Consider the following 27,986-nt stretch of genomic DNA (forward strand, 5'->3'; position numbering starts at 1 on the left):
AACCTAAGGTTGCTGATGTATTCTTATAAGTATTTACCTTCAGTTTGTTTAAATTCTTCTTTTTTTCTCTCAGAAAATACAAATTTGATACAATGTTTGTGATTGTATTCTTAAGTTTAATCAATAGAATGAATATAAAACAGCAGCAACAACAATCCACAAAAATAAAATCATCACAAGCACACAGATTGAAATAATACTTTGTTCCAACCACACCACACCGGTTTTTTTTGTGTTTTTTTTTTTATATTTTTTATGTCTCTCCCTAATCATCCTACCCTTCCCCAACACCCTTCCCCTCTGCTATTCTCACTGCTTCCAATTCTCCATGTCTTCCAAGGATTCCAAGGATCCTTTGTTGTGACTTCCACACTCCCCACCCTCCCTCCTCTTTTTCTCTCCAGTATACTTAGGTTTACTTCATTACCAGAAAAAAAAAGTGGAATATCAGAATAAAGAAATGGTGAATTGTAGAATAACGAAATGGTGAATTGTACGTGGCTGGATCAAAGTTGAATTTAACGGACAGAAACGCAGTAATTTAGAACTGACTGGTTAGGATTTGTGCTTTTGGCTGGATTAAAGTCACATTATTGGCTGATGAAACGCCTGTCGGTGTTACTGATGGCTTTTGTTCAAAATGTAATTTTGCTTGTTCAGATTGGAAGAGCTTGTCTGTAATCTGTGTATAACTTGTCATTGCACTTTGTGATTTTCAGTGTAACACGTATTGGTCTTGTTGATTTGAGATGTAACTTTTTTAGCACACTGTTGCTGCCTGTTTTTTGTCGTTTTTTCTCCTCCTGTTCAGTGATCAGCTGATGGCTAAATTTTTGTACATCAGTCGTTTGATTAAACAGTTCAAACCTTTATATTGTCTTTATTGTTCATCACACATATAATGCACTTAATATTCACATAATTTTTATTACAAGAATATCTCAAGTCAATAATGTATGTGTGTGTGTGTAGATATATATGTGTATTTGTGTGCTCATGTAGTCCTTTTTTTTCTTCTTTTTTTTCTTTTTATTAACTTGATTGTTAAAGGGAGTTTATGAATGTATGTAGTAGGTTCATATCAGTAATCAGCTGTTTTAGCTGAGTATTTTGGAATTCAATACATATTTGTACCAGTGATTATGGGCCAGAACATTGTCTTTTTTCTTTTTCCTCCTTTTTTCCTTCTTTTCAATGAGCCGCTTCCTTGCAGTTAAGTCATTCCAAGGCATACATGTTGCAAGCACCAACTGTTTAATATTTTGTGTCAACTGGTATTTTTCAGTCACATGCATTTCTTGAGTGAACATTTTCAGTACTTCTGTCAGAAAAAAGGTACATTGTAATGTAATTCAAATTGTAATGTAAATTGTAATGTTATTGTGATGATGGCATTGAGTTTTTAACATCTTTACATGAGCCATTGCATTCCAAAGTTTGTTTTCATGTTTATAGTTCATTTTAAAAATAATATATTGTTTGTTTGGGCAATGGGCAGTGTGTTACAATCCACCCAGTAGGTTCCATCCATTAGTGGAGTGCCATCCTTCACTGTCGTCACCTTTTTCTGCCTTCCCAGTGCATTCCCCTTTCTTTTTTTGAGCAAGCCTTGACACGTTGTTTTTTTTCTCTTTTCTGCAGTCTATGATGTACTGTCTGTGCTGATTTGTTCTGGTGACTAGATAGTGAAATTGTAAACACTGAGATGGGCACTAGCTGTCCATTTTGCAGTCTTATTTACCTGTATGACTTTGAAGTATTGTTGTTTCTTCTGGGGTGATTTTTTTTTTTTTTTTTTTTTTTTTTAATCTGGGGATGATGAATCAAGTGAAAGGGCTGACGTCATCAGCATGGCCTAGTCTTTTTTGCCCTATGGAGCTAAATGGTTAGGATAGTTTGTCATGAACTGTGTTTTGGGGGGTTTGCCTTGGTGGTGGTGTTTGTGTGTGTGTGTGTGTGTGTGTAGATTTGACAGTTTTGTGTTGATGAGGTTGAGCATTTGTATGGTTTGGCAATTCTGATACTGCCCTGTGCAGTCAGCTAGACTTTTAAGCAACAATAAACAGATAGTGGAGTGCGATGGCAGAGTTGGTTAGGCGTAGGATTTCTGATCCTGTGTTCACCAGTGAGCCGGGTTTGAGGTCCCGTTTCGGCATGCTGTTGTGTCCTTGGGAAAGGGGCACTTTGATTGTCCTCACTCCAACCATCTATGAAGGAGCACCTGATCTTGGTTGGAGAAGGTTAGAGGTGGCCTTTGTCAAACCCTAGACACAGCGAGTATGAATTCACTGCCCTGATGACCTAAAAGGCTGTGGAAAGTCAGCTTGCTGGGAGGAAATTCTGGTTGTGAAAATTACTACTGGTTGTGAAATTGCCACCCAGAATGACTGACCCGGTTGTGAAAAAAGCAAACAGTTGTTTAGTTTATTACTGCAACATCGTTATCTTGTATTGCAACAGTGTTGGAAATTGCATGAGTATTCTTGAGGGAAGGGGAAGAGAGTGGAAGCGTTCAGAGGTACCATGCTGGCAAGGCTAAAGATTAAGAGAGATGGAATATTTCATAGACATGGTATTGAAACATCAGTGGTTGAAGCTTATGATAATGATTATGTGTGTGTGTGTGTGTGTGCATGCGCATGTGCGCGCGCGCGTGTGTGTGTGATTGTGGAAGCTGGCAAAATTTTTGTTAATTGTTATTTTGTATTTATGCAGATTTATCACACAAATCATTTTCAGTGATTTTGCACACTTTATGTTCAGTGGCTTTGGTTGAAGAACATTGATTCATGATGTATGCAAAGTTATGTTAGTATATATTTTTTTCGTTGTTCCAAAGAATGTCAAAACTGCTTGGTTGCTTGCTTTGAAATATGTGCTGCTTGGTTTGCTATGATTGATGTGCTATATATTATATGATATGCCACTCTTTTGTCTATTTTTGAAGTATTGTATTTTATTTATCTATTATTTATTTATTTGTTTTATTTTATTATTTTTTTGCTATCAATCTGTGTCACTCTCTGTCTTTGATGTATGTTTATTGATGCACTCTCTTATTTCTGACCACACCTTACCCTTTGCAGGTGAACACAATCTAGTTTTGTTTCTGGCAATAAACAGAGTATAAAAAAAAACAAGAAGAAGAAATGTGTGTGTTTGTGCATGTGTGCGCGCTTGTGTCTGAATCTGTGTGCGCAATGACAGGTGTCTATAAGCTGTGAGTGTTTGTGTTTGTGTACCTGCAAACACAAACACACACACACACACACAAATATATATATATATATATATATATGTGCATGTGCTGGTAAGTAACTCTTTCTATACTAAGGTACACTATAGCGTACCTCATGCGTAAAGCGCTTCGTTACTGTGGTACAACTTCCGCAAGTACTGTGGCTCAAAGTCGAATGCAAACTGATTCTATAGTGGTTTAATTACACATACTTAACCGTGACCCACAAGTGCAGACTCCGGCAGGGGTCTGATCCACTGTGCATACGCATTTGCCCATTCAATTGCTACAACTAGGAAGTGTCTATGGTTACAAAAGACCACGTTTGTAAAATTTCTGTCATATGAGAAAAACTCACCCCCTTTATGTCAGTTGTGAAAATACAGATTAAAAAAAAAAAAGAAAAAAAGAGATAATCAGTCAATGATTAAGTGAGTGCTTTGAAACTTTGCGAAATGTTAGTCCATTCTATTCTTTATATTATCACAAAATTTCACTGCTGTATGTAATTGCATTCTTTTCTACATATTTTTCTTGTAACATAAACAAACCGCCAGCACAGAGAGTATAATGAAGGAAGTCATCTGGCAGTATAGAATGAGTTCAGCCTGTGTCTGTGTATAATTATGTGCATGCATCACAATGGCAGGTGCTTACATGGGGAGCGTGTCGATACTCCCCCGTGTCGATACTCCCCTGTGTCAATACTCCCCCGTGTCGATACTCCCCCGTACACACACACACGTGTCTTTTTCAATTTAGCGTCTTTTAGCCATAAGTGTTATTTGACAAAGATAGGGGGGGGGGGGGAAGACGGCTACTGGTGAGGGAAAAGTAACTGTTCATGTGTGTGTGTGTGTGTGTGTGTTGGATAATTATAATTGGTGAAATTTTGCTTAAGAATTGAGATTACAATAAAACATCCTTAGAACGAAATGCTAATGATAATAGTAAGCGAACTTGACTAATCTTAAAGATTTGAATCGGTATGATTAAGCATTAATAACCAATATAATGTAATGCGATTAGCAACATATAAACAGGTAAAAAAGATATTAATTAATTGTATGATTTATTTATGGCATAGGGTTTTGAGGGGTGGGGTTATACGTCAGTGTTTGCATGGATTGTTCATGTTTTCGATTCTTTTTATTGATTGTTTTTACACACACACACACACAGAGCGTTTTGCTGCTGTAAGATGTAGCACGGATAATTCATGTTACATAATTTGTAATACATAAAATAAAGAAGGCAATTAATCAGTTGTGTGTAGCAATTACCGCTCGTTGCATTTTTTTTTAAAACATATATTTTCGTTTCGTTTTTATTGATTATTTTCACACACACACACACACACACACACACGGCGCGTGTGCATACACTGACATTGTTGGACCTCGATATATTATCACCAACCAGTAAAGTTTACCCCCACACACACACACCCCTCCCCCTCGGCCCCCCATTCTTTGGCCAAGCCGCCGCACTATGCTTTGATCCCGCTGCCTTAACCAGTCTTCCAACTTTGTATGGCCTTTTCATAGCCCCGTCTTGGAGCGCCCCACCCCAGATGCAGATGTGAAGGGGCCGATGAGGAGACGTCACACATAAGACAAAGACCCACATTTAAGAACACACACGCACACGCACACGCACACACACACACGCACACACATACACACATGCACACACACACACGCACACACAAACGCACACACACGGACCCTCTGACGCCTCCCCTCCCACCCTCATACATTCCCATTCCCCACATACACACCCACCACCCACATACACACATACATATTCACATACATAATTCAAATGCACGCGCTAGCATACACAGACACACACACACACACACACACACACACACACACACGCACACGCACACGCACACACACATCGACACAGTGAGCACAACAGACACAAAAGTTGTAAGTTTTATGATGCAGCCAAGTGTTGGAGATAACACAATGGCAAAGAATAATGGCCAGATAATACAGGGTGCGATCGCCGCCGTGCGCGCACGCACGCAAGCACCCACTTACACACACACACACACACACACACACACACACACACACACGCACGCACACACACACACACACACACACACACACACACACACACACACACACACACACACACACACACACGAACTCGAGGCTTACACATGTTGCGGCACATATTGTCGCCATGCACTTAATTATTGTCGCCGGCAATGTATGCCAGGAGAGACACACCAAAAGATCAACTGCACCGGCGACACTGCATGCGAGCTATAACATATTGCGGCATATAATACACACATTTTCAAAATTCATATGAGGCTTAGTAACGATGCAAAGAGCATATATTACGTAATTTTGAAAACGCACTCTCTAACTTAACAATACCACATTAAATACACATAATTAAAATACCTGTCTGAATATCTGTTGGACTCTTTCATAGACTAATGCCTACACATGTGTACACTCTAGAAGCTTGATTATTGGGTGTTTGAAGTGATTAATGAATATTTTTAATCTGAAAGTGCTGTGTCAGGAATATAGTAAATTAAACACAATAAAATGGAAATACAGTGTACATTATATACAGTTGCACTATTCATTGGAAACTCTATACCAGCATCACCATCTGTCTGCCTGTTTATCCATCCATCTCTCTCTCTCTCTCTCTCTCTCTCTCTCTCTCTCTCTCTCTCTCTCTCTCTCTTTCTTTGTTTCTCTCTCTGTCTCTCCCTCTCCCCCCCTCTCTCTGTCCTTTTTGCCAGGATGAACTGAAACTGAATACCATTTATTGTTTGTTATATGTACATTGATTTGCGGATGAATTTCTTCAAGACTGTTTAAATATGTTTCCAAGGACACTTCTCCGATCAAACAACAAGCAGATGAATTGTCAAGTATCAAAATTTATTTTCCACGTGATCAAAAGGAGAAACAATCTACTCAGACATAATTTAGTAAAATGTCACGTCCATGAACAGAATAAAATTGTGTGATGCTGTTCAAGTATCATAACACCCCTTCCCGTGCCACCCTCCAGTCCCCTGGTTTTGAATTGTGGTCCACAGCCAAAGTTTATTAAAACATTTTCGTTCGATCGTTAGTTCTCTCTTTGAACTCACCGCACTCTTTCTTCTCTAAATTCCACATCAGTCCAATGATATATTCAACTCTGTCTCTGTCTCTGTCTTTGTCTGTCTCTGTATCTCTCTGTGTCTCTGTCTGTCTGTCTCTCTCCCTCCCTCCCCAATTGATTTACATGATATTTTAACTATACAATTCATTTGAAACTCCACACCCCTCTCTCTCACTGTATCTCTCTCTCTCTCTCTCTCACTGTATCTCTCTCTGTCTCTGTCTATCTCTCTGTCTCTGTATCTTTTTCTTTCTCTCCCTCCTTCATTTTCTGTTTTTGTTTCTGTCTGTCTGTCTGTCTGTCTCTCCTCACATTTTCTGCACCAGATCAACAATCTATTAAGGAATATAAGGACCAACAATATGTATACTGGTTTCGAAGGAACACAAAGCAGAATGTTAAGGTGGTAAACTAGTGTCCCAAATTTACTACCGTTTCAAACACACACACACACACACACAAAGTAAATACATATACATCTTTCTCCATTCCTTCCTCACCTCCTATCTCTTGGTACAAACACACGAACATTCTCTCTCTCCTACTAACTGCCCCATCTCCTCCTGTCCTCCCCCCCCTCCCACTTTCCCCTCTCATCCCTGTCCTACCCTTCCCCCCATCTCCCACATGGTTCTACCCTCCCTCCTTTTCTCCAATCTTCTCCACCCTGCCCTACTCTCCAACTGCCCCTCTCACTCCCCCATCTCTTTCTTCCTCTCTCTAACCCTGTTCCCCCTAAGTGCCGACTACACCTCCTGTGTTCAGTCTTAAGGATAAAGTCCTGTCATGCACGGGATTGAATGATAAGTGACTTCAACACACACACACACGCACCCCCCCGCCCCCGCCCCCCCCCCCCCACACACACACGCACGCACGCACACACACACACACGCACGCACACACACGCACGCATGCACGCACACACACACACACACACACACACGTGCACCAAATAAATACATAGATATTTCTCTCCATTCCTCCCTCCCTCTCAACACACACACACACACACACACACACACACACACACACACACACACACACACACACACACACCAAGAGAGGGGTGAGAGAGGCTTGGAGATAGATTTTTATTTGTTTATGTGCGTGCGTCTTTTTAAGCCACTGATGATTAGATATGTTCAATTCCGTGCATGATAAGACAATATCCCAAAGTCTGAGCAGATTATATTTTGATCTTGATGATGAATAAGACAGAGAAAGACAGGAAGGTGGGATGGTGAGTACGGATATGACAGTCGATTGTTGAATATTGGCACAAAGGGTAGTGAAAGTGGATCTTCCCTCTGTTAATCCAAGGGCAGTAATTTCCAACTAAACTCATTGGCTTTTTTACCCAAACAACATAAGCATTTGATTTTTCCACTTAACATGCGGTTTGACACGATGGTAAAGCATTGTTTGCTCATGAGTATACACGCTGAGAGCAGCTGAGTAACTTTAGTGATGTATCACACCTTATCTTTTTGTCGTGTAACGTCTTATGTTAATAAGATAATTATGTAAGATTTGTTTTCGTAAAAGGGTGAAAAACCAAGAAAATATGGTAATCATGCCGTATCAAATTATGCAAGATCATTGTATGAAATGAATATAGGGCTTTGGTATCATTGATAAAGCAGTAAATGTTCGGGAAACGAAAAGAATTGAGAGAAGGAAATACGCTAAATTTGCTAAAAGTGGACACACCAGGTCATTATGAATATTTTAGTTTGGTTGGGTGGCATTGTAGGAAAAAATGTTGGCAGAAACTAGCTCTGAGTTAGGGCGATCTCTGTGGGGATCACACCCAATAACTCTACTCCTCTGTTCTTTGGAGGAAAATGTGTGGTCTTTCTTCCTTTTTTTTTTGTGTGTGTGTTTGTCTGTGTTAGTTTTGTGACAGGTCAGATGGAAGAGGTTAGGCTGTGGAGGAAGGGGGGGAAGTAGGAGAGGGTGGGATTGGGGGGATAGGAAGAAACTATGAGGGGGGTAAGGGAGAGTAGGACAAGGGGTGGGATGGAGAAGGTAGAGTACGAAAGGTGGGGTAGGACAGGGAATAGGTGGTGGCAGGGAGAGTAGGACACACCAAGAGAGTGGTGAGGAGTGATGTAAATAGATTTATGTTTATTTGCTCATGTACGTGTGTCTTTTTAACTCACTGTTTATTAGATATATCGTATTCCGTGCATAATAAGACAATATCCTAAAGACTGAACAGAGATTTTGATCTTGATGAAGAATTAGACATACCCACACAGGGAAGGGGAGATAAAAGGATCCCTAAACAAAGCCTGCCTCACCTAGTACCTAGTAGGAAACCGCACCTACTTGGACATCCAACACTAGCAGTCGAAAACAACAGAAGAAAAGAACCAGGAGTCATGCCCTGACTCTGGGTGCCTGGAATGTTCGCACCCTTTGGGACAGAGACGACAGACCAGAAAGGCACACAGCGCTCATTGCTTGAATGCTAGATCGCTACACGTTGGACATAGCAGCCCTGAGCAAAACCAGGTTTGCCAGTGAAACCCAGCTGGAGGAAGTTGGAGGGAGCTACACCTTCTACTGCACTGGGAAGCCAGAAGGCACCCCAAGAACCTCAGGCGTGGGTTTTGCCATACAAACCAAACTTGCACGACAGCTTGACAGCCTTCCACGTGGGATAAACGATAGGCTGATGACCCTGCGTCTGAAGCTGTCCGAGGACTGCTTCACCAAAGTTATCAGCTGCTATGTCCTGGCGATGACCAACTCTGATGACATCAAAGAAGCCTTCTATGAGGAGCTCAGCTGCACCATTTCAGCGGTAGACAGAAAGAACAGGCTAATTATCCTTGGGGATTTCAATACCCGCGTCGGCGTGGACTTCTCCTCATGGCCCAAAGTCCAAGGACAGCACGGCACTGGCAAGTGCAACTCCAACGGACTGCTTTTGCTCTCGCTCTGCGCGCAGCATGGACTGACCATCACCAACACCCTCTTCCAACAAGTGGACAAGTACAAGAACATATGGATGCACCCCCGCTCCAAGCAGTGGCACATGCTGGACTATGTGATTGTCCGGCAGAGGGACAGAGGTGATGTTTCCAGTACACGCTGCATGAGAGGAGCAGTCTGTTGGTCGGACCATCGCCTTGCACGCAGTAACATCAGACTTGCACGCAAGCTCCAGCCAGCCAGGCAGAAACCCCCTAGGAAGCTGAACACCACCGCCTTCCCATCACCAAAGACTTGCCGGCAAGATCTTCGCCCGCATCATACTGAACAGACTGGTTGACCATGTCTCCAACACTGTCATCCCTGAAGCACAGTGCAGCTTCCGCTCAGGCAGGGGAACATGTAACATGGTGTTTGCCGTACGCCAGATGCAAGAGAAGTGCCATGAACAGAACAAGGAGCTCCACGTGGTCTTTGTAGACCTGACTAAGGCCTTCGACACGGTGAACCGCCGTGGTCTGTGAAAGATCCTCCTAAAGTTCGGCTGCCCAGAGACCCTAATCCAGCTGATTGCGTCATTCCATGATGGCATGCAGGCAAGAGTACAGGAAAATACTGACATGTCAGATCCGTTCCCTGTGGTAAATGGAGTGAAGCAGGGCTGCGTCCTGGCACCCACACTGTTTTCCATTCTCTTCTCTGCCATGCTGATTGACGCCTTCCAAGACTGTGACTGGGGCATCTACATTCAGTTTCGCACAGATGGCAATCTTTTCAACTTGCGGCGACTCCACGCTAGGTCCAGGGTGTTTGGGGCAATGTTGAGAGAGTTCCTCTTCGCTGATGACTGCGCGCTTGCTGCACACACCCATGAGGACATGCAGTTCATTATGGACAGGTCCTCAACCTCCTGCAGGCGCTTTGGACTCACCATCAGCCTGAGCAAGACCGAGTCCATGTATCAACCAGCTAGTTCCCAGAACGCCAGTGCCTGCCCCCCACCTGCAATCAAGATGACACAGAGATCAAGTCAGTCGACAAGTTTTGCTACCTAGGCAGCACCCTATGCAGCAACGGAGCCCTTGATGCAGAAGTGACGCTGCGCATCGCCAAGGCCAGCTCCGCCTTTGGCAGACTCAACAACAAGCTGTGGAACAACAAAGGCATCAGGCTCAGCACCAAAATCAAAACCACATTGTTGTACTGTTGTGAAACATGGACGACGTATCGCCGTCACATTCAACAACTTGAGCAGTTTCACCAGAGATGCCTATGAAAGATCCTCGGCATAAAGTGGCAAGACAGGGTTTCCAACCTCCAGGTCCTAGAGAGGAGCGGCCCGCCCAGCATCGAAAGCCTGCTGATCCAGTGCCAGCTACGCTGGACAGGACACGTTGTCCGCATGACAGACAGCAGGATCCCGAAGATGCTACTGTATGGCCAGCTGAAGGAAGGCCACCGCGAACTTGGAAGACCCTGCAAGCGCTTCAAGGACACCTTGAATACAAACCTCAAAGCCTGTGACATAGACATCGCTTCCTGGGAAACTGATGCCCTTGACCGCTCTCGCTGGAGGATGCTGTGCTCTAGTGGCATAAAGACGTTTGAAAACAAGTGAACGCTGGCCATTAAGGAGAAGCGTGAGCGAAGGAAGCAGGGCTCAACTTCTGGAGACGTTTTCCCTTGCAACACCTGTGGGAAGTGCTGCGCATCCAGAATCGGCCTCTTCTCCTATATGAGGGTACACACCGACAGATAAGCCTGCTTGCCTGTTCATCTGTCGGTTCGACGGGAGACTCCATCATCATCATCATTATGTTCTCCCAGGTCAGCCTTGGTCAGTGACCAGTGGTGGTCTGGTGGTCAGCGACAGTCAGGGGTCAGCAATGGTCATTGATGGTCAGCGGTCATTGGTGGTAGACCTTCAAGTGACCATAACCTTCCCCCCGCCCCCTCACACACACACATACACACCCCTTACCCAGGCGGGAGGAGGGGGGGGGGTTCAAAATGATTTCCCGAAAGTTGTATCAATTTGCCATCCAAATATACCTGTCTGCCAAAAACGATTTACGGTATGAATATACCAGGATATGATTAAAAAAGACACTGTTTTTATATTGTCGAGAAAGTGTGTGATGAACAAAAATGATATGTTGTTATTAAAAAAGTGTCCTATTTGACTAAGATTAGGTTTGTAGAGATTCATATTATATCACTCAGTCTTTTACTATCAAGAATGACCAGTTAAAATGTACCCTAGCGTTACAGGCGTTCTGTTACTGACCTATTTCTTTTCAGTGGTATTTTTCTTTCCAGTTTGAACTTATTCCATAAAGTCCTTCTTGGTTTTCTTTGTAAATTGTGACAAATTACATTGATTAACATTAAAACCATCATCGATACTGAATCTCATATCGCGGCGAAACAGTGTGTGTGTGTGTGTGTGTGTGTGTGTGTGTGTGTGTGTGTGTGTGTGTGTGTGTGTGTGTGTGTGTGTGTGGTGTTCACCGAATAATGTATTTACTGTGTGTCAGCGGGATGCACACAACGTATATGTTTGTGTATAAGTGTGTGTGTGCAGGCAGAGAGACAGAGAGAGAAAGAGAGAGAGAGAGAGAGAGAGAGAGAGAGAGAGAGAGAGAGAGAGAGAGAGAGAAATACAGAGATACAGAGAGAACTCAGAACTGTTTTAATGTACATCGGCCTTGGGCCACAATACAAAAGGACTGGGGTCGGGAGAGATAGACATAGAGAGAGAGAGAGTGAGAGAGAGAGTGGCAGAGATGGGGAGACAGACGGAGAGAGAGAGGGATACAGAGAGAGAGAGAGAGAGAGAGAGAGTGGCAGAGATGGTGTGACAGAGAGAGAGGCAGAGAGGGGGAGACAGAGTGAGAAAGAAAGAGAGAGAGAGAGTGGCAGAGAGGGGGAGAGACAGAGAAACAGAAAATGAGAGACGGAGAGTGAGAGAGAGAGAGAGAGAGAGGGAAGAGAGAGAATGAGAGAGAGAGAGATTGACAGAGGGAAGAGAGAGAATGAGAGAGACAGAGAGAGAGAGAGACTGACAGAGAGAGAGAGGCAGAGAGGGGAGAGACAGAGAAACAGAAAATGAGAGACGGAGGCGGTGAGAGAGAGACAGAGAGAGAGAGAAGAGAGAGAAAAAGAAACTGACAGAGTGAAGAGAGAGAATGAGAGAGACACAGAGAGAGAGATGCAAAGAGGGGGAGAGACAGAGAAACAGAAAATGCCGAGAGACGGAGAGTGAGTGAGAGAGAGAAAGAGAGAGAGAAAAAACTGACAGAAAGAGAGAAACAGAAAATGAGAGACGGAGAGAGAGAGAGAGAGAGAGAGAGAGCGTTTCCCCGCAGATACACTGAGTCGCGATGAAAAAGTCTGAGTCCACTCCACACAACAGCGGGCCCAACACACAAGTCGCTGCTCAACTCTGAAGGCGGACGGCTGGTATGAAGAGAACACATAACACATTCATCATTCCACAACATATCTTTGATCAAGCAGAAAGCATTATCAGTCACAAATGTATACATACATCTGTATTTGACTGTTTTTGGATCTTTGTGAGAGGGAGTATCGACACGGGGAGTATCGACACGGGGGAGTATCGGGCTGACTCGCTTACATGTAAGCACTGTGTGCGTGTGTGTGTAGTGTGTGTGTGTGTGTGTGTGTGTGATCCGTTCAATACATTGATTATAGTAGTTTCTGCAGCATGATTAAGTCGGCTACCTGCTCCACAGAAAAAGAAGGTATCAATAAATAATCTTTGGGGAATGATAGACGACACCCAGACCAAAGTTGTATTTTTCTCTCTTTCAAGGACAACAACCCAAGAAAGTTTTACTTTGAATGATCTCCCCTGAAGCCCGCATTTTTCATTTCCGATGGACCACGCAATCGTTTAAATCCTTAAAATAGCACTGCCACGTTATTATTCAAATGCAAATGCACATGGCGTGACGAAAGGGTTAGCACTCGAAGAGAAAACTGCTGAACCGAATTTGCTTTCGGGCAATATGGAGCTGACGTTTTTAGGAACAGCATCTGCATATCCTTCTCCAACACGATGCGTTTCTTGTACAGCTTTGCGGTTCACAAACAGTGAGTCGAGTCGGAATAGTACTCAGACTAGTTCAGATTAGATTTTCTAATTTTTGTTCTCAGGCAGTCCAGTAACACGGCGATCTCCTATAGTTACCGTATCCGTTTCAGTTTCTCAAGGAGATGTCACAGCGTTCGGACAAATCCATAAAACCGCACCACAACTGCTTGGCCATATCAGTATCGGTATCAGTAGCTCAAGGAGGCGTCACTGCGTTCGGTCAAATCCATATGCGCTACACCACCTCTGCCAAGCAGATGCCTGACCAGCAGCGAAACCCAACGCGCTTAGTCAGGCCTTGAGAAAAAAAAAAGTTTTTAAATGTAAATAGTATATAGTGCATGTATATTTTCTGCACCTATTAGTGGATTTCTTCTAATGAATGTTGCCAGAGGACAACACTTATGTTTCCGTGGGTTCTTTTTCTGTGCGCCAAGTATGTGCTGCACATGGGACCTAAGTTTATTGTCTCATCCGAATTACTAGATACTCAGTTTGATTTTCCTGTCAAACTTGGGAGAAAGAGCAAAAGCGGGAATCAAACTCATACCCTCACGGATACTGTATTCGCAGATGAGTGTCTTATCCATTCAGCCACCTGACGTCATCAGGGGGTTTCTCAGAAGAACTGTTCACATGTTCCTCCAGGTCTGTCAATTGTGTAATTCTGTTGATATGTAACCAGCTTTCAACTGGTAATGTTACATAGAAAAGAAGATTTGCATAAGTGTCCAAAAATGTGCGGTTTTGTTGGAGGAAATTCTGCACAGCTGTTCAAAAGGTGTGCTGATATATTTATTTTTGACAGAAAAAAAAGTTTGTGCTTTTGAGTTTTGTATATTGTGTGCGTGTGCGTGTCTGTGTGTCAAGGCTTATGTGCTTTTATATGTAGTGTTGGGCCTGTGCACTTTTGTGTGTGCTTTTATGTCTGTGAAACTGCATGTTTGCTGTATATCTGTTATGCATGTGTGTGTACGTGTATGTGTTTGTGCGTGCATGTCTGTATGTCTATTTACATTCATTTGTTTATTTGTTTATTCATTTGTTATCATTATTGTCTTTTTATTTAATTTTTTCCTTTTATTTTTTCTTTTCCCGTATTTTTTTTTCTTTATTCTTTTTATCTCAAGGCCTGACTAATTGCCTTGGGTTTACACTGCTGGTAGGAATCTGCTTAGCAGATGTGGTGTAGCGTATATGGATGTGTCCGAACGCAGTGACGCCTCCTTGAGTAACTTTTAAAACTGAACTGATATTGTAGATGTTCAAAAAGTGTGCTGTGTCACATCAGCACATCAGATCAAATCATGTCAAACAATAGCACAGCCAGCCAACCACAAAGTGGCCATTTCAGGATGGGCTGAATAACCATCAGTTCTTAAAACCACGAAACATATAAACAATGTTATACCAATTCAACATTGAATATCTCATTTCAGAGGACAGTGTGTGGCTGTTTGACTGTGGGGAAGGGTCGCAGATCCAGCTGATGAAGAGTTCCCTGAAGATCGGTAAAATTAGCAAAATCTTCATCACCCATCTCCATGGTGATCATGTGGGTACATAGTTTTCTGAGGGTTGGTCAGGTGTTGTTTGTGTGACATTGAGACTTAAGTTTTATCTTTTGTAGCTGATGGAATACTGGATTGTGTGCTGGAGTATGTTTTGCTGTTTTCATATTATTTGGAGTTCTTGCTAAGTATACACATATTCATGGCCTGAACTTGTCATACAACACTTACATATTCACACACACACACACACACACACACACACACACACACACACACACACAAATGCATGCACAAACACATATACACATACAAACACACTTTTGCATATGTGTACACACTGTCATACATAGAGGTTAAAACAACAACAAAATCACATCCACAAACAACAACCAATTTAAGTGATGTTTGAAAATCCTCATATATGACATTTTTTGTGTGTTTTTTGTGTCCTTTGCAATATGCAAGTGCATTGGTTGTAAATGCAGAGATATGAGAGCTTGGCATAAATGTGCTTTTTCATTTATTAAAAAAAAAAAGAAGAAAAAAAAAGGTGCATCTGACAGTTGGATGTATGAATGTAGAGAAGAAAAAAAAAAGCCCAGAGGCTATTCAGATGTATTCCCGAGATCTGTGTAAATCCAAAGAGGAAATGTGGCAGGGGGTAAGATATAGATGTGATGTCACTTACAGCGGCTGTTGCGATGCTACTGCCGATGTATTTGACAACAAAATCGGGAATAAAGTATTGTTACCTTCTTGATTTCATTCATTGCAACAATGAAAGGCCCATTTCTCATCAGTACTGTGTTGATCCAGTGAACTGTTGTGACAAACATTTTGCATTACTTAGATCTTGGAGTCGGTTACGATGTCATTTTGATCAGATTGAGAGATTCTTGTCACAATGACGGCGCTTTGAATAAGGAAAACACCAGCAAAATTAGACACACTCCAGTGTTCAGGAGCTTACCAATGTGTCCATGGCCTTATGTGCTGGTATGTTTTTCACATATAATTTTGACATTAAAAAAAACTTGATCCTTGATAATTGCTAAATGTCTCCCAGGTTTGCAGACAGAAGGCCATAATATCTCTCAGGGTTTCATCCTGTAGGAAACTTGTGTGTGTGTGTGTGTGTGCATTAAAAAAAAGGGGGTGGGGGGGGTTAATATTGACTCCTGCAGAATAGTGAAACAGTGGCAATTCCTGCACAGTTCCTGGGTTTGCAAAAACAATTTTTTGTCAGCGCCAGGGGGGCTTTGTTCCCCAGACTCACCACCCCCATCCCCCTCAGGAGGGCATTGCTCCTGCACCCCACCAGGGACCTTAGATGATGGGCACAATAGCCGAGTGGTTATAGCGTTGGACTTTCCATCTGAGGGTCCGACTTGTGTACATACAAGTGTACGTGGGAGTTGCAGCCCACGAACGAAAAAGAAGTACCTTAAACACTAGCCACAGTAAGCTTCTTTGTTTGGGTGCCTGTCACATCCCTGACTGATGAGTATACTCATCAGCAGCAGTCGAAGGATCAAAGTGGATGTGGTGTAGCATATGCGGATTAGTTTGCACGCTTTTACGCCTCCTTGACACTGAAACTCCCAGACTGGTGTGGACAGGTGTTTGGACTTCCAGGGCTGATGTGCACTGTGAGTCAGAACAACCAGAGGTCCGAACCAGTGGAGGTCTACGGTCCTCGGGGTCTGAGGAACTACCTGCGTGTCAGTCTGGGCCACTCTCACGCTGAACTGGGCTTCAGCTTTGTGGTCCATGAGCTGGAACTGGTGCCAGAGCAGCTGCCCCCTGAGGTGTGTGTGTAGGTGCGTGTGTGGCGTGGGGGGGGGGGGTCTGTGTGGTGTGTGTGTGTATGGGTTGGTGGGTGGCAGGGTGTGTGTGTGTGTAGGTATATGTGTTTGTGGGTGTATGGGTGTATGCAGATATGTATGTGTGTTGTTGTTTCCATTCGCCACTCTTTGTGTGTGATGTTTGTGGGTGTATGCAAATATGTATGTGTGTTGTTTCCATTCGCCACTCTTTGTGTGTGGGTGTATGCAAATATGTATGTGTGTTGTTTCCATTCGCCACTCTTTGTGTGTGGGTGTATGCAAATATGTATGTGTGTTGTTTCCATTCGCCACTCTTTGTGTGGGTGTGTGGGTGTATGCAAATATGTATGTTTGTTGTTTCCATTCGCCACTCTTTGTGTGTGGGTGTATGCAAATATGTATGTTAGTTGTTTCCATTCGCCACTCTTTGTGTGTGTGTTTGTGGGTGTGTGGGTGTATGCAAATATGTATGTGTGTTGTTGTTTCCATTCACCACTCTTTGTGTGTGGGTGTATGCAAATATGTATGTGTGTTGTTGTTTCCATTCGCCACTCTTTGTGTGTGGGTGTATGCAAATATGTATGTGTGTTGTTGTTTCCATTCGCCACTCTTTGTGTGTGTGTTTGTGGGTGTATGCAGATATGTATGTGTGTTGTTGTATGCATATATGTATGTGTGTCACCACTCTTTAGCCCAGATATGTAGATGGTTATGAAGAGAAGATATGGTAAGCCAGCCTTTGTATGTGTATGTTTAGCTATGCAGATTGGATTAGACTGTGCAGTATAAGAGTTGCCCTCGGAAGACAATCTGAGATTCAATGGTCCCTGGGACTCCAGAGATTTTTTTAACTTATTTGGAGCCTTTTGTGTGTGTGTGTTTGTATGTGTTTGCATGTGTGTGTGTTTGTGTTTGCGTGTGTTTGAGCTTTAATGTAATATGCATCGGCCCTGTGTATCATTACTGTTTAAAGAAAACCCTAGGTCATTGAATTTCAGAAGTGGCCAATCGATGACTCTCCCGATGCAGCTGTCCATCCTAACGAAGTGCCGGGGTCCGTCATCAGGTGCGATGAGCAGCAGGTGTGGACCTGGTAGGTAAAACCCCTGCCTCTGAGACTGTGTGTGTGTGTGTGTGTGTGTGTGTGTGTGTTTGTGTGTGTGTGTATGTGTATGTGTTTGTGAGTATGTGTGTGTGTTTGTGAGTATGTGTGTGTATGCGTGTGTGTGTGTGTGTGCGTGTTTGTGTTTGTGTGTGTGTGCATGTGTGTGTGTGTGTTTGTGAGTATGTGTGTGTGTTTGTATGTGTGTGTGCATGTGTGTGTGTGCGCACGTGTGTGTGTGTGTGCGTGTGTTACTTGAATTATTAGTTTGTACCCCTTTGTAGACATGAATCCAAAGCCTTGAAGAAATCCAAATACATAACATCTACTGGCTGCCCATCAGGACTATATATATATTATATATATACAAAATGATGTGACACACAATCTACAAATGAAAAAGAACACATTGTATGGTGGGGGAGGGGGAATGGAGGATTGCCAGTGGTGGAGGAAGAAAGGGATGTTTTTCCTGGCCCATTAATTTTGAAAAAGGCCCGTTGATTTTTGTGGTGAAGATGTCAAAGGACCTATTGTGTTCTGAACCAGACCTAAGCTCTGCACCGAAGATGGCACAATGGATCATCATCCTCGGTTCCTGTCAGTGACTGTTGCTATGATATCATGATGCATGCGACTTTCATGTTCATGGTATGTTGATCAATTGTGGTGTTACAGTACATGATGTCAAGGTGTGTATGACAGTCGTGGCATTACAGTGTGTGATGTCAAGGTGTGTATGACAGTCGTGGTGTTGCAGTGTGTGATGTCAAGGTGTGTATGACAGTCGTGGTGTGTCAGTGATAGTTAAGGTGTTATAGTGCGTGATGTCAAGGTGTGTATGACAGTCATGGTGTTACGGTGTGTGATGTCAAGGTGTGTATAACAGTTGAGGTGTTACGGTGTGTGATGTCAAGGTGTGTATGACAGTCGTGGTGTTACAGTGTCAGTGACAGTTGAAGTGTTACAGTGCCTGATGTCAAGGTGTGTATGACAGTCATGGTGTTACAGTGTCAGTGACAGTTGAAGTGTTACAGTGCCTGATGTCAAGGTGTGTATGACAGTCGTGGTGTTACAGTGTCAGTGACAGTTGAAGTGTTACAGTGCCTGATGTCAAGGTGTGTATGACAGTTGTGGTGTTACAGTGTCAGTGACAGTTGAAGTGTTACAGTGTGTGATGCCAAGGTGTGTATGACAGTCGTGGTGTTACAGTGTCAGTGACAATTAAGGTGTTATGGTGTGTGATGTCAAGGTGTGTATGACAGTTGAGGTGTTACGGTGTGTGATGTCAAGGTGTGTATGACAGTTGAGGTGTTACAGTGTGTGATGCCAAGGTGTGTATGACAGTCGTGGTGTTACAGTGTTAGTGACAGTCGTGGTGTTACAGTGTCAGTGACAGTTGAAGTGTTACAGTGCATAATGTCAAGGTGTGTATGACAGTCATGGTGTTACAGTGTGTGATGTCAAGGTGTGTATGACAGTTGAGGTGTTACAGTGTGTGATGTCAAGGTGTGTATGACAGTTGAGGTGTTGCAGTGTGTGATGTCAAGGTGTGTATGACAGTTGAGGTGTTACAGTGTGTGATGTCAAGGTGCGTATGACAGTCGTGGTGTTATAGTGTCAGTGACAGTTGAGGTGTTACAGTGTGTGATGTCAAGGTGTGTATGACATTGAGGTGTTACAGTGTGTGATGTCAAGGTGTGTATGACAGTCGTGGTGTTACAGTACATGATGTCAAGGTGTGTATGACAGTTGAGGTGTTACAGTGTGTGATGTCAAGGTGTGTATGACAGTTGAGGTGTTATAGTGTGTGATGTCAAGGTGTGTATGACAGTTGTGGTGTTACAGTGTCAGTGACAGTCATGATGTTTCAATGTCAGTGACAGCCATGGTGTTTAAGTGTCAGTGACAGTTGAGGTGTTACGGTGCGTGATGTCAAGTTGTGTGTGACAGTCGTCGTGTTTCAGTGTCAGTCGTGGTGTTACAGTGTCAGTGACAGTGGTGGTGTTACAGTGTCAGTGACAACAGCTGCATGGTCCGTGCTGTGTGGGTTCAGCACCGCGTGCCCTGCTTTGCCTTTGTTGTCCAAGAACATGACAGGCCTGGCAGGTATGTGTATACAAAGTGTGTGTGTGTTGGCATGTTTGTGTGTCAGGTGTGTGTGTGTTTGTGTGTGTGTGTGTGTGTGTGTGTGTGTATTTAAACATATTCTTTTCAGTATTGATAGAGCAACAGTTGCTGGGTTTTTTGCTGTTGTTTTTTTCTAATGTTGTGTGTGTACTTTGTGTGTGTGTCATGCATGTGTGATGGCAGGCCGTTTGTGTAAATGAAATGTTTGTTCGCATGATTTGTGTGTGTGTGTGTGTGTATGTGTGTGTGTCCCACTGTCATCATCATCATTGTCATCATCATTGTCGTCGTCATCATCATCATCGACCCTCGAGTATGGCTGCCTACATGGCGGGGGTAAAAACAGTCAAACACATAAAAATTCACTGTGTACATACGAGTGAATGTGGGAGTTGCAGCCCATAAACAAAGAAGAAGAAGAGCATCATCATCACTGTGTGTGTGTGTGTGTGTTTGGGTATGTGTGTGTGAGTGAATAAGTGTGCGTGCATCTGCATACGAGTGTGTGTCTGTGTGTTTGTGTATATGAGAATGTATATGTGTTTGAGTGTATGAGTGTGAGTGTGTGTGTGTGTGTGAGTTTGTGGAGACTGTGTAAGTGTCAGTCTGTGGAGTGTTACTGTGTGTGAGTGTGCATGCATGTGTGTGTTTATGACTGTGCGTTGGTAAGAGAGAGAGATAGATGTAAACTCTGTGTATCTAGTGTATAACCCTCCAGATGACTGTACATTACTGAATGTTGCCTGTGGTGACAGACTGGACGTGGAAAAGTTGAAATCGCTGGGAGTGCCCCCAGGTCCAGTGTATGGCCGCATCAAGGCTGGAGAGACTGTGACCCTACCCAGCGGTGTTAAGGCGAGTGCTTTTCTACTTTGTGTGTGTGTGTGTGTGCGTGTGTGCGATGTTCATGTGTGGTGTGTGTGTGTGTGTGTGTGTGTCTGTAATGTATGTGTGAGTAGTGTGTGTCTGTGCGTGTGCACGTGTGTGTGTGTGTGAGTGTGTTGTGTGTGTGTGTGAGAGAGACAGCTGTCATATCGTCAGCCTTTAGTTCAGACTCTGCCTCTGCTAAAAGCAGTTCACCTAAATCAGTCACATCCCAGCCTCTTCCACTAAGTGACCCACAACCTACACATACAATACAAGCAGCACCCAGCCTCTTGCAAGTCTGTGGCTTGAACCCTTTCGGCACATACGCACAATGTATGTGTCAGGCCGCGGCCTTAGTTTGCTAAGACCAGTTGCTCTGTCGTTGTTGTTGTTTGACAAGAGACTTGCAACTTATATCTGTAAACTCTTAGAGCAAAACAGGGCCTTGTATTTCTGTAAACTCTTTTAGGAACACAGGGCCACAACAGACAACATCACTTCTCCAGCAAACTCAGTTCCAGGGGGTGTTTTGTTTAGTTGGGTTTGTGACCATCTGGCTGTCATCAGCTTGTCTTTTGTGCATCCTCTCTATATCTGTTTCATTCATTATTATGTCGGGTGTTCTTTTTTACTGTCATTGTCACAACAACAACAAATTTCACACAAGAAACTCTGACTCCATGATGAAGCAATTATTGTTTTCAGTGTGTAAGGGGGTTTTGTTAGTGGTGTCCAAGGCATGTTGAAACAGAACAGGTACAACTGACCACCACCAAAGTGAGTCAGCAGCAGGCCAGGGTCTCCTCTGGTGTGGGGCCTCCTGGCATGGACCCAACATTGATAATTCCTTGTAGACTGGCGGTACTGGTAACTGCAGCAGACGAGCCTGGGTGTGGCTGTGTAAGGGGGACTAGAAATTGATGATGTGGGGGTAATACCACTAAAACGATGCTGATGATAGGGCACTCAAAAAATAGATAAATAAATAAATAAAATAATAAAATTAATTTTTAAAAAAGACAGAGTAGTGATGAAGTTCAGGTAGCACATTTATTTACACTATACTGTTTGCTGTGTGAGATCGTAAATGCACTTGCTTGCAGAACACAGAAAAAAGTATATGGATGGAGCTGCAGTGTGGCAATGCCCTCTCTCTGGGGAGTGCAGGCCAAATTTCACACAGAGCAATCTGTTGTGACAATAAGTAACACAATACAATACAGTACAACAAAACAGTACAATATGATACAATCCAACACAGTATAACACAACACAATACAGCACAACGCAACACAACACAACACAACACATTACAATGAAACATAACAAGGTCCAATATAACACAGTACTGTACAATACACCTGCAGCCGTGGTGAAGTGGTTTGCATCACAGAGTGATGGCTTAGATGACTCAAGTCCCAGTGAAGGTGGATTTTTTTCAGGCCACAGCCAGCTGCTACCTTGAGTTAAGTGTGCTATGGGCTTAAATGGGAAAACTGGGACAACATAGTTAACTGTTAAGTAGCATCCACTTCACAGATGCATGTTTGGGGGTGTTGCTCTGATTTCCTTACCAACACTGCATGTGTCTGTATTTCTTGAGCCTGGTTAAAGCGGGCATATCATTGTGACAGGAAGCACAGCGTAAAGCCTTGCCACATAGTCCCAAACCTAAATGGACCTCTGTAGCGTCCTCCTTTATCAATATAAAGCCCCAGATTATGTGGCCTTTCATGCCTGCTTTCATGGTGACCTCATTCTTGATCCCATGCTCTTTGTGTTTGGTACGGGTCCTGTCAAGGTCTTCAGTATCGGCAGATTCATGGGTGATTGTTGTTGGAGGGATGTAGTGGCGGTCTCCACTCTTGGGGGGACACTCACTCAGTCTGGCTCTCCGACTAAGCCCTTATTGTTGTCAGTCAGGGGCTTAGTAGGTGATGTCTTAAGCTCATTAAATCAGAACAGTCTCCTCTGGTGTGTGGCCTTCTGGCGACCTAAGATCAATGTTTCTCTGTAGACTGATGATGCTTGGTCTGTGACAGATAAATCTAGGTATGGCTGTGTATGGGGCGGTGTGAGAATAATGCAGCAAAAAAAAAATATATATATATAATATATAATAAAAAAAAAAAGAAAAGAAAAGAAACAGAAAGATAACACAGTGCAATAAAACAAAACATGACAGTATGACACAACACAGTACAGCACAATACCACAGTACAACACAACACAGAGTCAGTACAACATAACACAACACAGTACCACGATACAAAACACAGTACAGCACAACATAACACAACACAGTACCACAATACAAAACACAGTACAGCACAACATAACACAACACAGTCCAGCACAATACCACACAGTACAGCACAACATAGTACAGCACAATGCCATAGTACAACACAATACTGCAGTACAACACAACACAGTACATGTACAGCACAACACAGTACAACACAACACAGCACAGTACCACAGTACAACACAACTAAGTACAGCACAATACCACATTACAACACAACACAGCATAACACTACACAACACAGTACAGCACAATACCACAGCACAACACAACACAGTACAGCACAATACCACAGTACAACACAACACAACACAAGAGTACAGCACAACTCAGCACAACATAATCGGGTGACGATGTTTCAGGTGAGTCCAGAAGACGTGCTGGGAGAGTCGCTGAAAGGTCTGGTGGTGGCCGTGGGAGGCGACTCCAGCGATTCCTCTCAGCTGCTCAAGGTGGCCCAGAATGCTGACCTTCTGGTCCATGAAGCCACCTCAGAGAATGCCAATCATGAGTTGTGTATAGAGAGGGGACATTCCACGCCAAGTGAGTGACAGTTCACGTATACCTCTTATTTTGTTCAGATTTGTGTGCTGAAGGGAGGTAATATGGTAAGGGAGGTCACTAACAGCAGCTTTCTTCAGTTTCTCTGTCTGAGTTGAGCAGTGTTTTGCACAGGACGGGGAATCAGACCCCTGCCAGTATCACACCTGTGGGTCATGGTGAGTCGTGGAGTGGTGGCCTAGTGGTAACGCATCCGCCTGGGAAGCGAGAGAATTTGAGTGTTCAGGATCAAATCCCACACACGTCAGTAGACTTTCAGTCAGTGGTCTGGACGCTTGTCATTTGGATGAGATGATAAATCGAGGTCCTTTGTGTGGCATGCTCTTAGTGCATCTTAATAAAGTACCCGTGGGAACAAAAGGGTCTTTCCTGGGAAAAATCCAGTAATACACTTACAGGCACAAAAAAGGGAGAGAGAAAACGGTAGCGATGCTCTCTCCCTGGGAATAGCAGCCCATTTCACACAGAAAAAAAACTGTTGTGACAGAATGCAATATGTTGGCGTTTGGTGGGTCATGGAAACAAGAACATACCTGCCATGCACCCCCAAAAACCACCCCTCTGAAAACACAGTATGACTGCCTACATGGGGGTCAGGAGGGTAAAAATGTTCATACATGATGAAGCCTACTCATGTATATGAGTGAACGTGGGAGTTGCAACCGATGTACAGATGAAGAAGAAGAGCACACTTGCACTTAGTAATCATGTAACACTGATCTCTTTTCACTAAAGCTCGGCAGTCAGGGGTTATTTACCGTAAAGTTCAGTCTATAAGCCGCGACTTTTTACTCCAGCATCAACCTCTGCGGCTTATACAATGATGCAGCTTATTTGAGGATTTTAACGATCCCGGGAGTGTCACGTTCTCATCTGTTCTTAGCTGCCCTTCAACTCACCAAAATCATGATTTCTGTCCATGAATTTTTGGATGAGCTTCAGGATAGTGTGCTAACTGTTCACGTCTTATAAATCAAATCCGCACACATTAAAGCCTTCAGATCAGCATTCAGTTCTACTCTGCTTAAGCATACACCCTCATCATGCCGAAAACGCAATGTTATGCCTATGATGCAGCCTTCAAATTGAAGACGATCGACCTAGCAGATGACACTGCAAGCGATGAACCAGCAGTGACCTCCACCTTCATGTTCATGAAGTGAAAGCAAGGCTGAAGTCAGTGACAAGATGGCGGAGGAAGCTGTGCTGGTTCTCTTCAACTCGGACACTGAAGACGAAGATTTCAGTGGATTCAGTGAGCAGGATGACATTGAATAAATTTGACTACCCTAAATTATGGATCTTATTTTCGTTGTGTTTATTTATAATTTTTTGTGGCACTAGCAGTATTTTCGCTTGCTTTTCTTTGTGTTGTTCCCACTTGTGTTTATTTCATAACCTACAGTAATGACAGCTTTTCTGTAGTATCAGTATGTGTTCTGGTACCGGAAATAAGTACGGCTTATAAGCCAGTGCGGCTTATGTATGTATAAAGTTCAATTTTTTCCAAAATTTATTGGGTATGACTTATATACCAGTGTGCTCAATAGACCGAACTTTACGGTACACATACTATATTGTGATATTGGACCAATCTGTACAGAATGGAATGACTAGGTGAAGGGCTCACCTCTTACGTTTTTTGGATGTGGAGATGGCTTGCTAGAAACCTCTGCTGAGGCGATGCCCCTTGAGCTGTTGTCTCAAAAAAATTTTTTTGAAAAGAGAGGAAAACTAGTGTGGACCAGAGTTGGAGTGTTGAGTGTTACTGGTGTCTGTGTGCAGAGATGACAGCAGAGCTGGCTAAAATGCTGGGAGTGAAGCGACTGATCATCACCCACTACAGTCATCGCTACAGGCCTCTATCCTACGACCTCAAGGTACACGCTGAGAGATCAGAAAAAAAAACAAAAATTTCACACCCTTAACGCACAATGCGCCTCCAGATTTTGAGCCACAGATTTCTGAAACCTGTGGGATAACAGTCTGAAAATGGATTATGGCTGCCTACATGGAGGGGTAACGATGTCGTACATTCAAGCGAACGTGGGAGTATACACTTTGACAGTTTCAGTTTCAAGGAGGCATCAAAGTGTTTGGACTGATCCATATGTACAATACCACATTTCATACTATACATCTGCTTTGAAATTTAAAAAAAAATAGACGGATGTAGAGGCAGATGTCTGATCTGCATTTAGAGTTTGACCTAATGCGTTTGTGAAACCGTCCATGCCTGCTGGTCATCACTTCAAGGTTTCCAGCTTTACAGTCAGGAGTTTCTATAGTATTCATCCTAATGAAGCCATTTCTGTTCACATTTTCTCTCTGTGGTTAAGATCTTTGTGATGGAATGGTAGCAAGTGAGAATGACTGAACTGAAAATGTGGATTCGATTGTTTCTTACCGTGGTTGATGTTTTGCATGTTTGTTTGTTGTTGTTTTTTTGTTTGTTTTTGTTTGAAACATCACTAAATAATGATAATGATATTTTTAATAATAATGATAATACTTTATTTTCACATACCGCTACAATTTAAGCTTAAACAAGCTCAAGCACTTTACAAATCCAGTACTTAAAATGAACTGAATAAACACATTAGATGAAGTGAAACATGTAAAATGATCTGAAAAGCACAGTTATTAACCCTTTCAATGCAAATCCTGTTTTATGCTCAGTTACTTGTATTTGCCAAGTGATTTTTGGTCATGGAGGGGATAATTGTTAAAAGAAAATGTTCGCATGCGAACTGCTGAAAGAAAAAAAAATCCTATACTTTTCTGAAAGGAAAATGAACACACTATCTAATCATGACAATTTCACATGAATTTGATGATTTTTTGTGGTAAGAAAATTTCTACAATGATGCAGACGGATACTGCCGTCCAGGGACACTTTTTTGTGCACTAGAAGAGACAGAAATTTCTGTCCTGAGGCACCCAAAAGGTTAATACTAAAAGAACATAATTTTCAAGACCTATAAAGTGTTATAGTTTTACCCTAGGTACAACAACGTTGACACTCCAGCACACATACACAAAAACCTCAGTAAACAACCAAGGGCAATCACAGTTAAAATGTTTATGTATGTATAGATAATAAAACATGTGTAGTAAATATTCTTTCTGTGTGTGTGTGTGTACAGGAGGGAGATTTATCGGTGCAGGTGTTGCTGAGCGAGGCCCAGGAAATACTAGGCAACCGCGTCACGTGTGCCGAGGATCTCATGACTTTCAGCTTGACTCATAGTGAATCTCACAAAGATTGAGGCAGTTTGTGCCTCAAGGTGAAAAACCTTGCAATAGCAGATGTACAGACTAGTCTCTTTCCTTCCAACAGCACATTTCAAACATCTTTTAAGTTGCACATCTGGAATTCGATCAATTCTATTTGCACTGTCTCTGTACTGATGCAACCCAAACACTCCTGTGCACTCTTATGATCTCAAGAATGGATTACCTTGCACTGCAATTCTGTTGTAGCCAGCCCTCCAAAATATCTGTTAGACAGACTTCAGTGAATTCAGAATCATGCTATATGACTCATTTGCAGAGCTTCTAAATCTGGCCATGTTTCACCTCTCCTTCAATCTCTCCACTGATTGCCCATTTCTGATTAAACAAAGCTATCCACTCTGAAGTTTTATGCAGTCAGTGGGTCTGGACCACAGTATCGTTTTGAACTCCTCCATGTCTGTACTGTCCTGCCAGCTACACTCTTCTGATATTGGGCTTCTCAGGATACCTCACGTTTAAAACATGTGGGCATTTTTTTTTCAGAGCTGGCCTCAAAACTCACCTCTTCTCGCAGCAACGAGTTTTGTGGTGGCAGGTCCATCCAGACAGTAAAAAGTTTTACTCCTGGGTATGTGGTGTGCTTAACTATATGTGTATACATATGTGTGTGTAAATATAATTTGTGTGTTTGTGTGGTGTTTTTTTTTAGTGTGTGTATGTTCATATATGCAGGTGTGTGTGTATATGCAGGGGGGCTAGTACATTCATACATGTTTGAATGCATGTTTATATGTAAGTATGCATTCTGTGCTTATGTGTGTGTGTGTTTTGTGTTTGCAAGTCATATTTAGGTGTGCATATTTTCTTATGTATGAAGTCATTTGTTCTGTCAAGCACATAGTACGTTTCCGGATTGTGTACTATATAAGTACACACTATTATTAGTAAAATGTGGTATACTAAACATGGGACTTTTTCTTTTTTTTTTAC

The 27,986-nt window shown here is 42.8% G+C and overlaps 1 protein-coding gene across 2 annotated transcripts; it reads left to right on the forward strand.

Annotated features, from left to right (window-relative positions):
* Positions 1 to 13,224: 13,224 nt before the first annotated feature.
* LOC143290442 (zinc phosphodiesterase ELAC protein 1-like) lies at positions 13,225 to 27,978 on the forward strand. 2 transcript variants are annotated; one of them, XM_076599875.1, is made up of 9 exons: positions 13,225 to 13,450; positions 14,891 to 15,006; positions 16,585 to 16,773; positions 17,790 to 17,884; positions 19,907 to 20,002; positions 20,779 to 20,878; positions 23,561 to 23,741; positions 25,545 to 25,639; positions 26,906 to 27,978. In XM_076599875.1, exons 1-9 carry the CDS (start codon positions 13,366 to 13,368, stop codon positions 27,026 to 27,028), a joined length of 1,080 nt encoding a protein of 359 aa, XP_076455990.1. In that variant the 5' UTR covers positions 13,225 to 13,365; the 3' UTR covers positions 27,029 to 27,978. The 2 variants fall into 2 exon arrangements, with proteins under 2 accessions (XP_076455990.1, XP_076455991.1); XM_076599876.1 differs by lacking the exon at positions 13,225 to 13,450 and adding an exon at positions 13,784 to 14,099.
* The last annotated feature ends 8 nt before the right edge of the window (positions 27,979 to 27,986 follow it).

Source organism: Babylonia areolata, chromosome 15, assembly GCF_041734735.1.
Source record: "Babylonia areolata isolate BAREFJ2019XMU chromosome 15, ASM4173473v1, whole genome shotgun sequence".
Classification (NCBI taxonomy): Eukaryota; Metazoa; Mollusca; class Gastropoda; order Neogastropoda; family Buccinidae; genus Babylonia; species Babylonia areolata.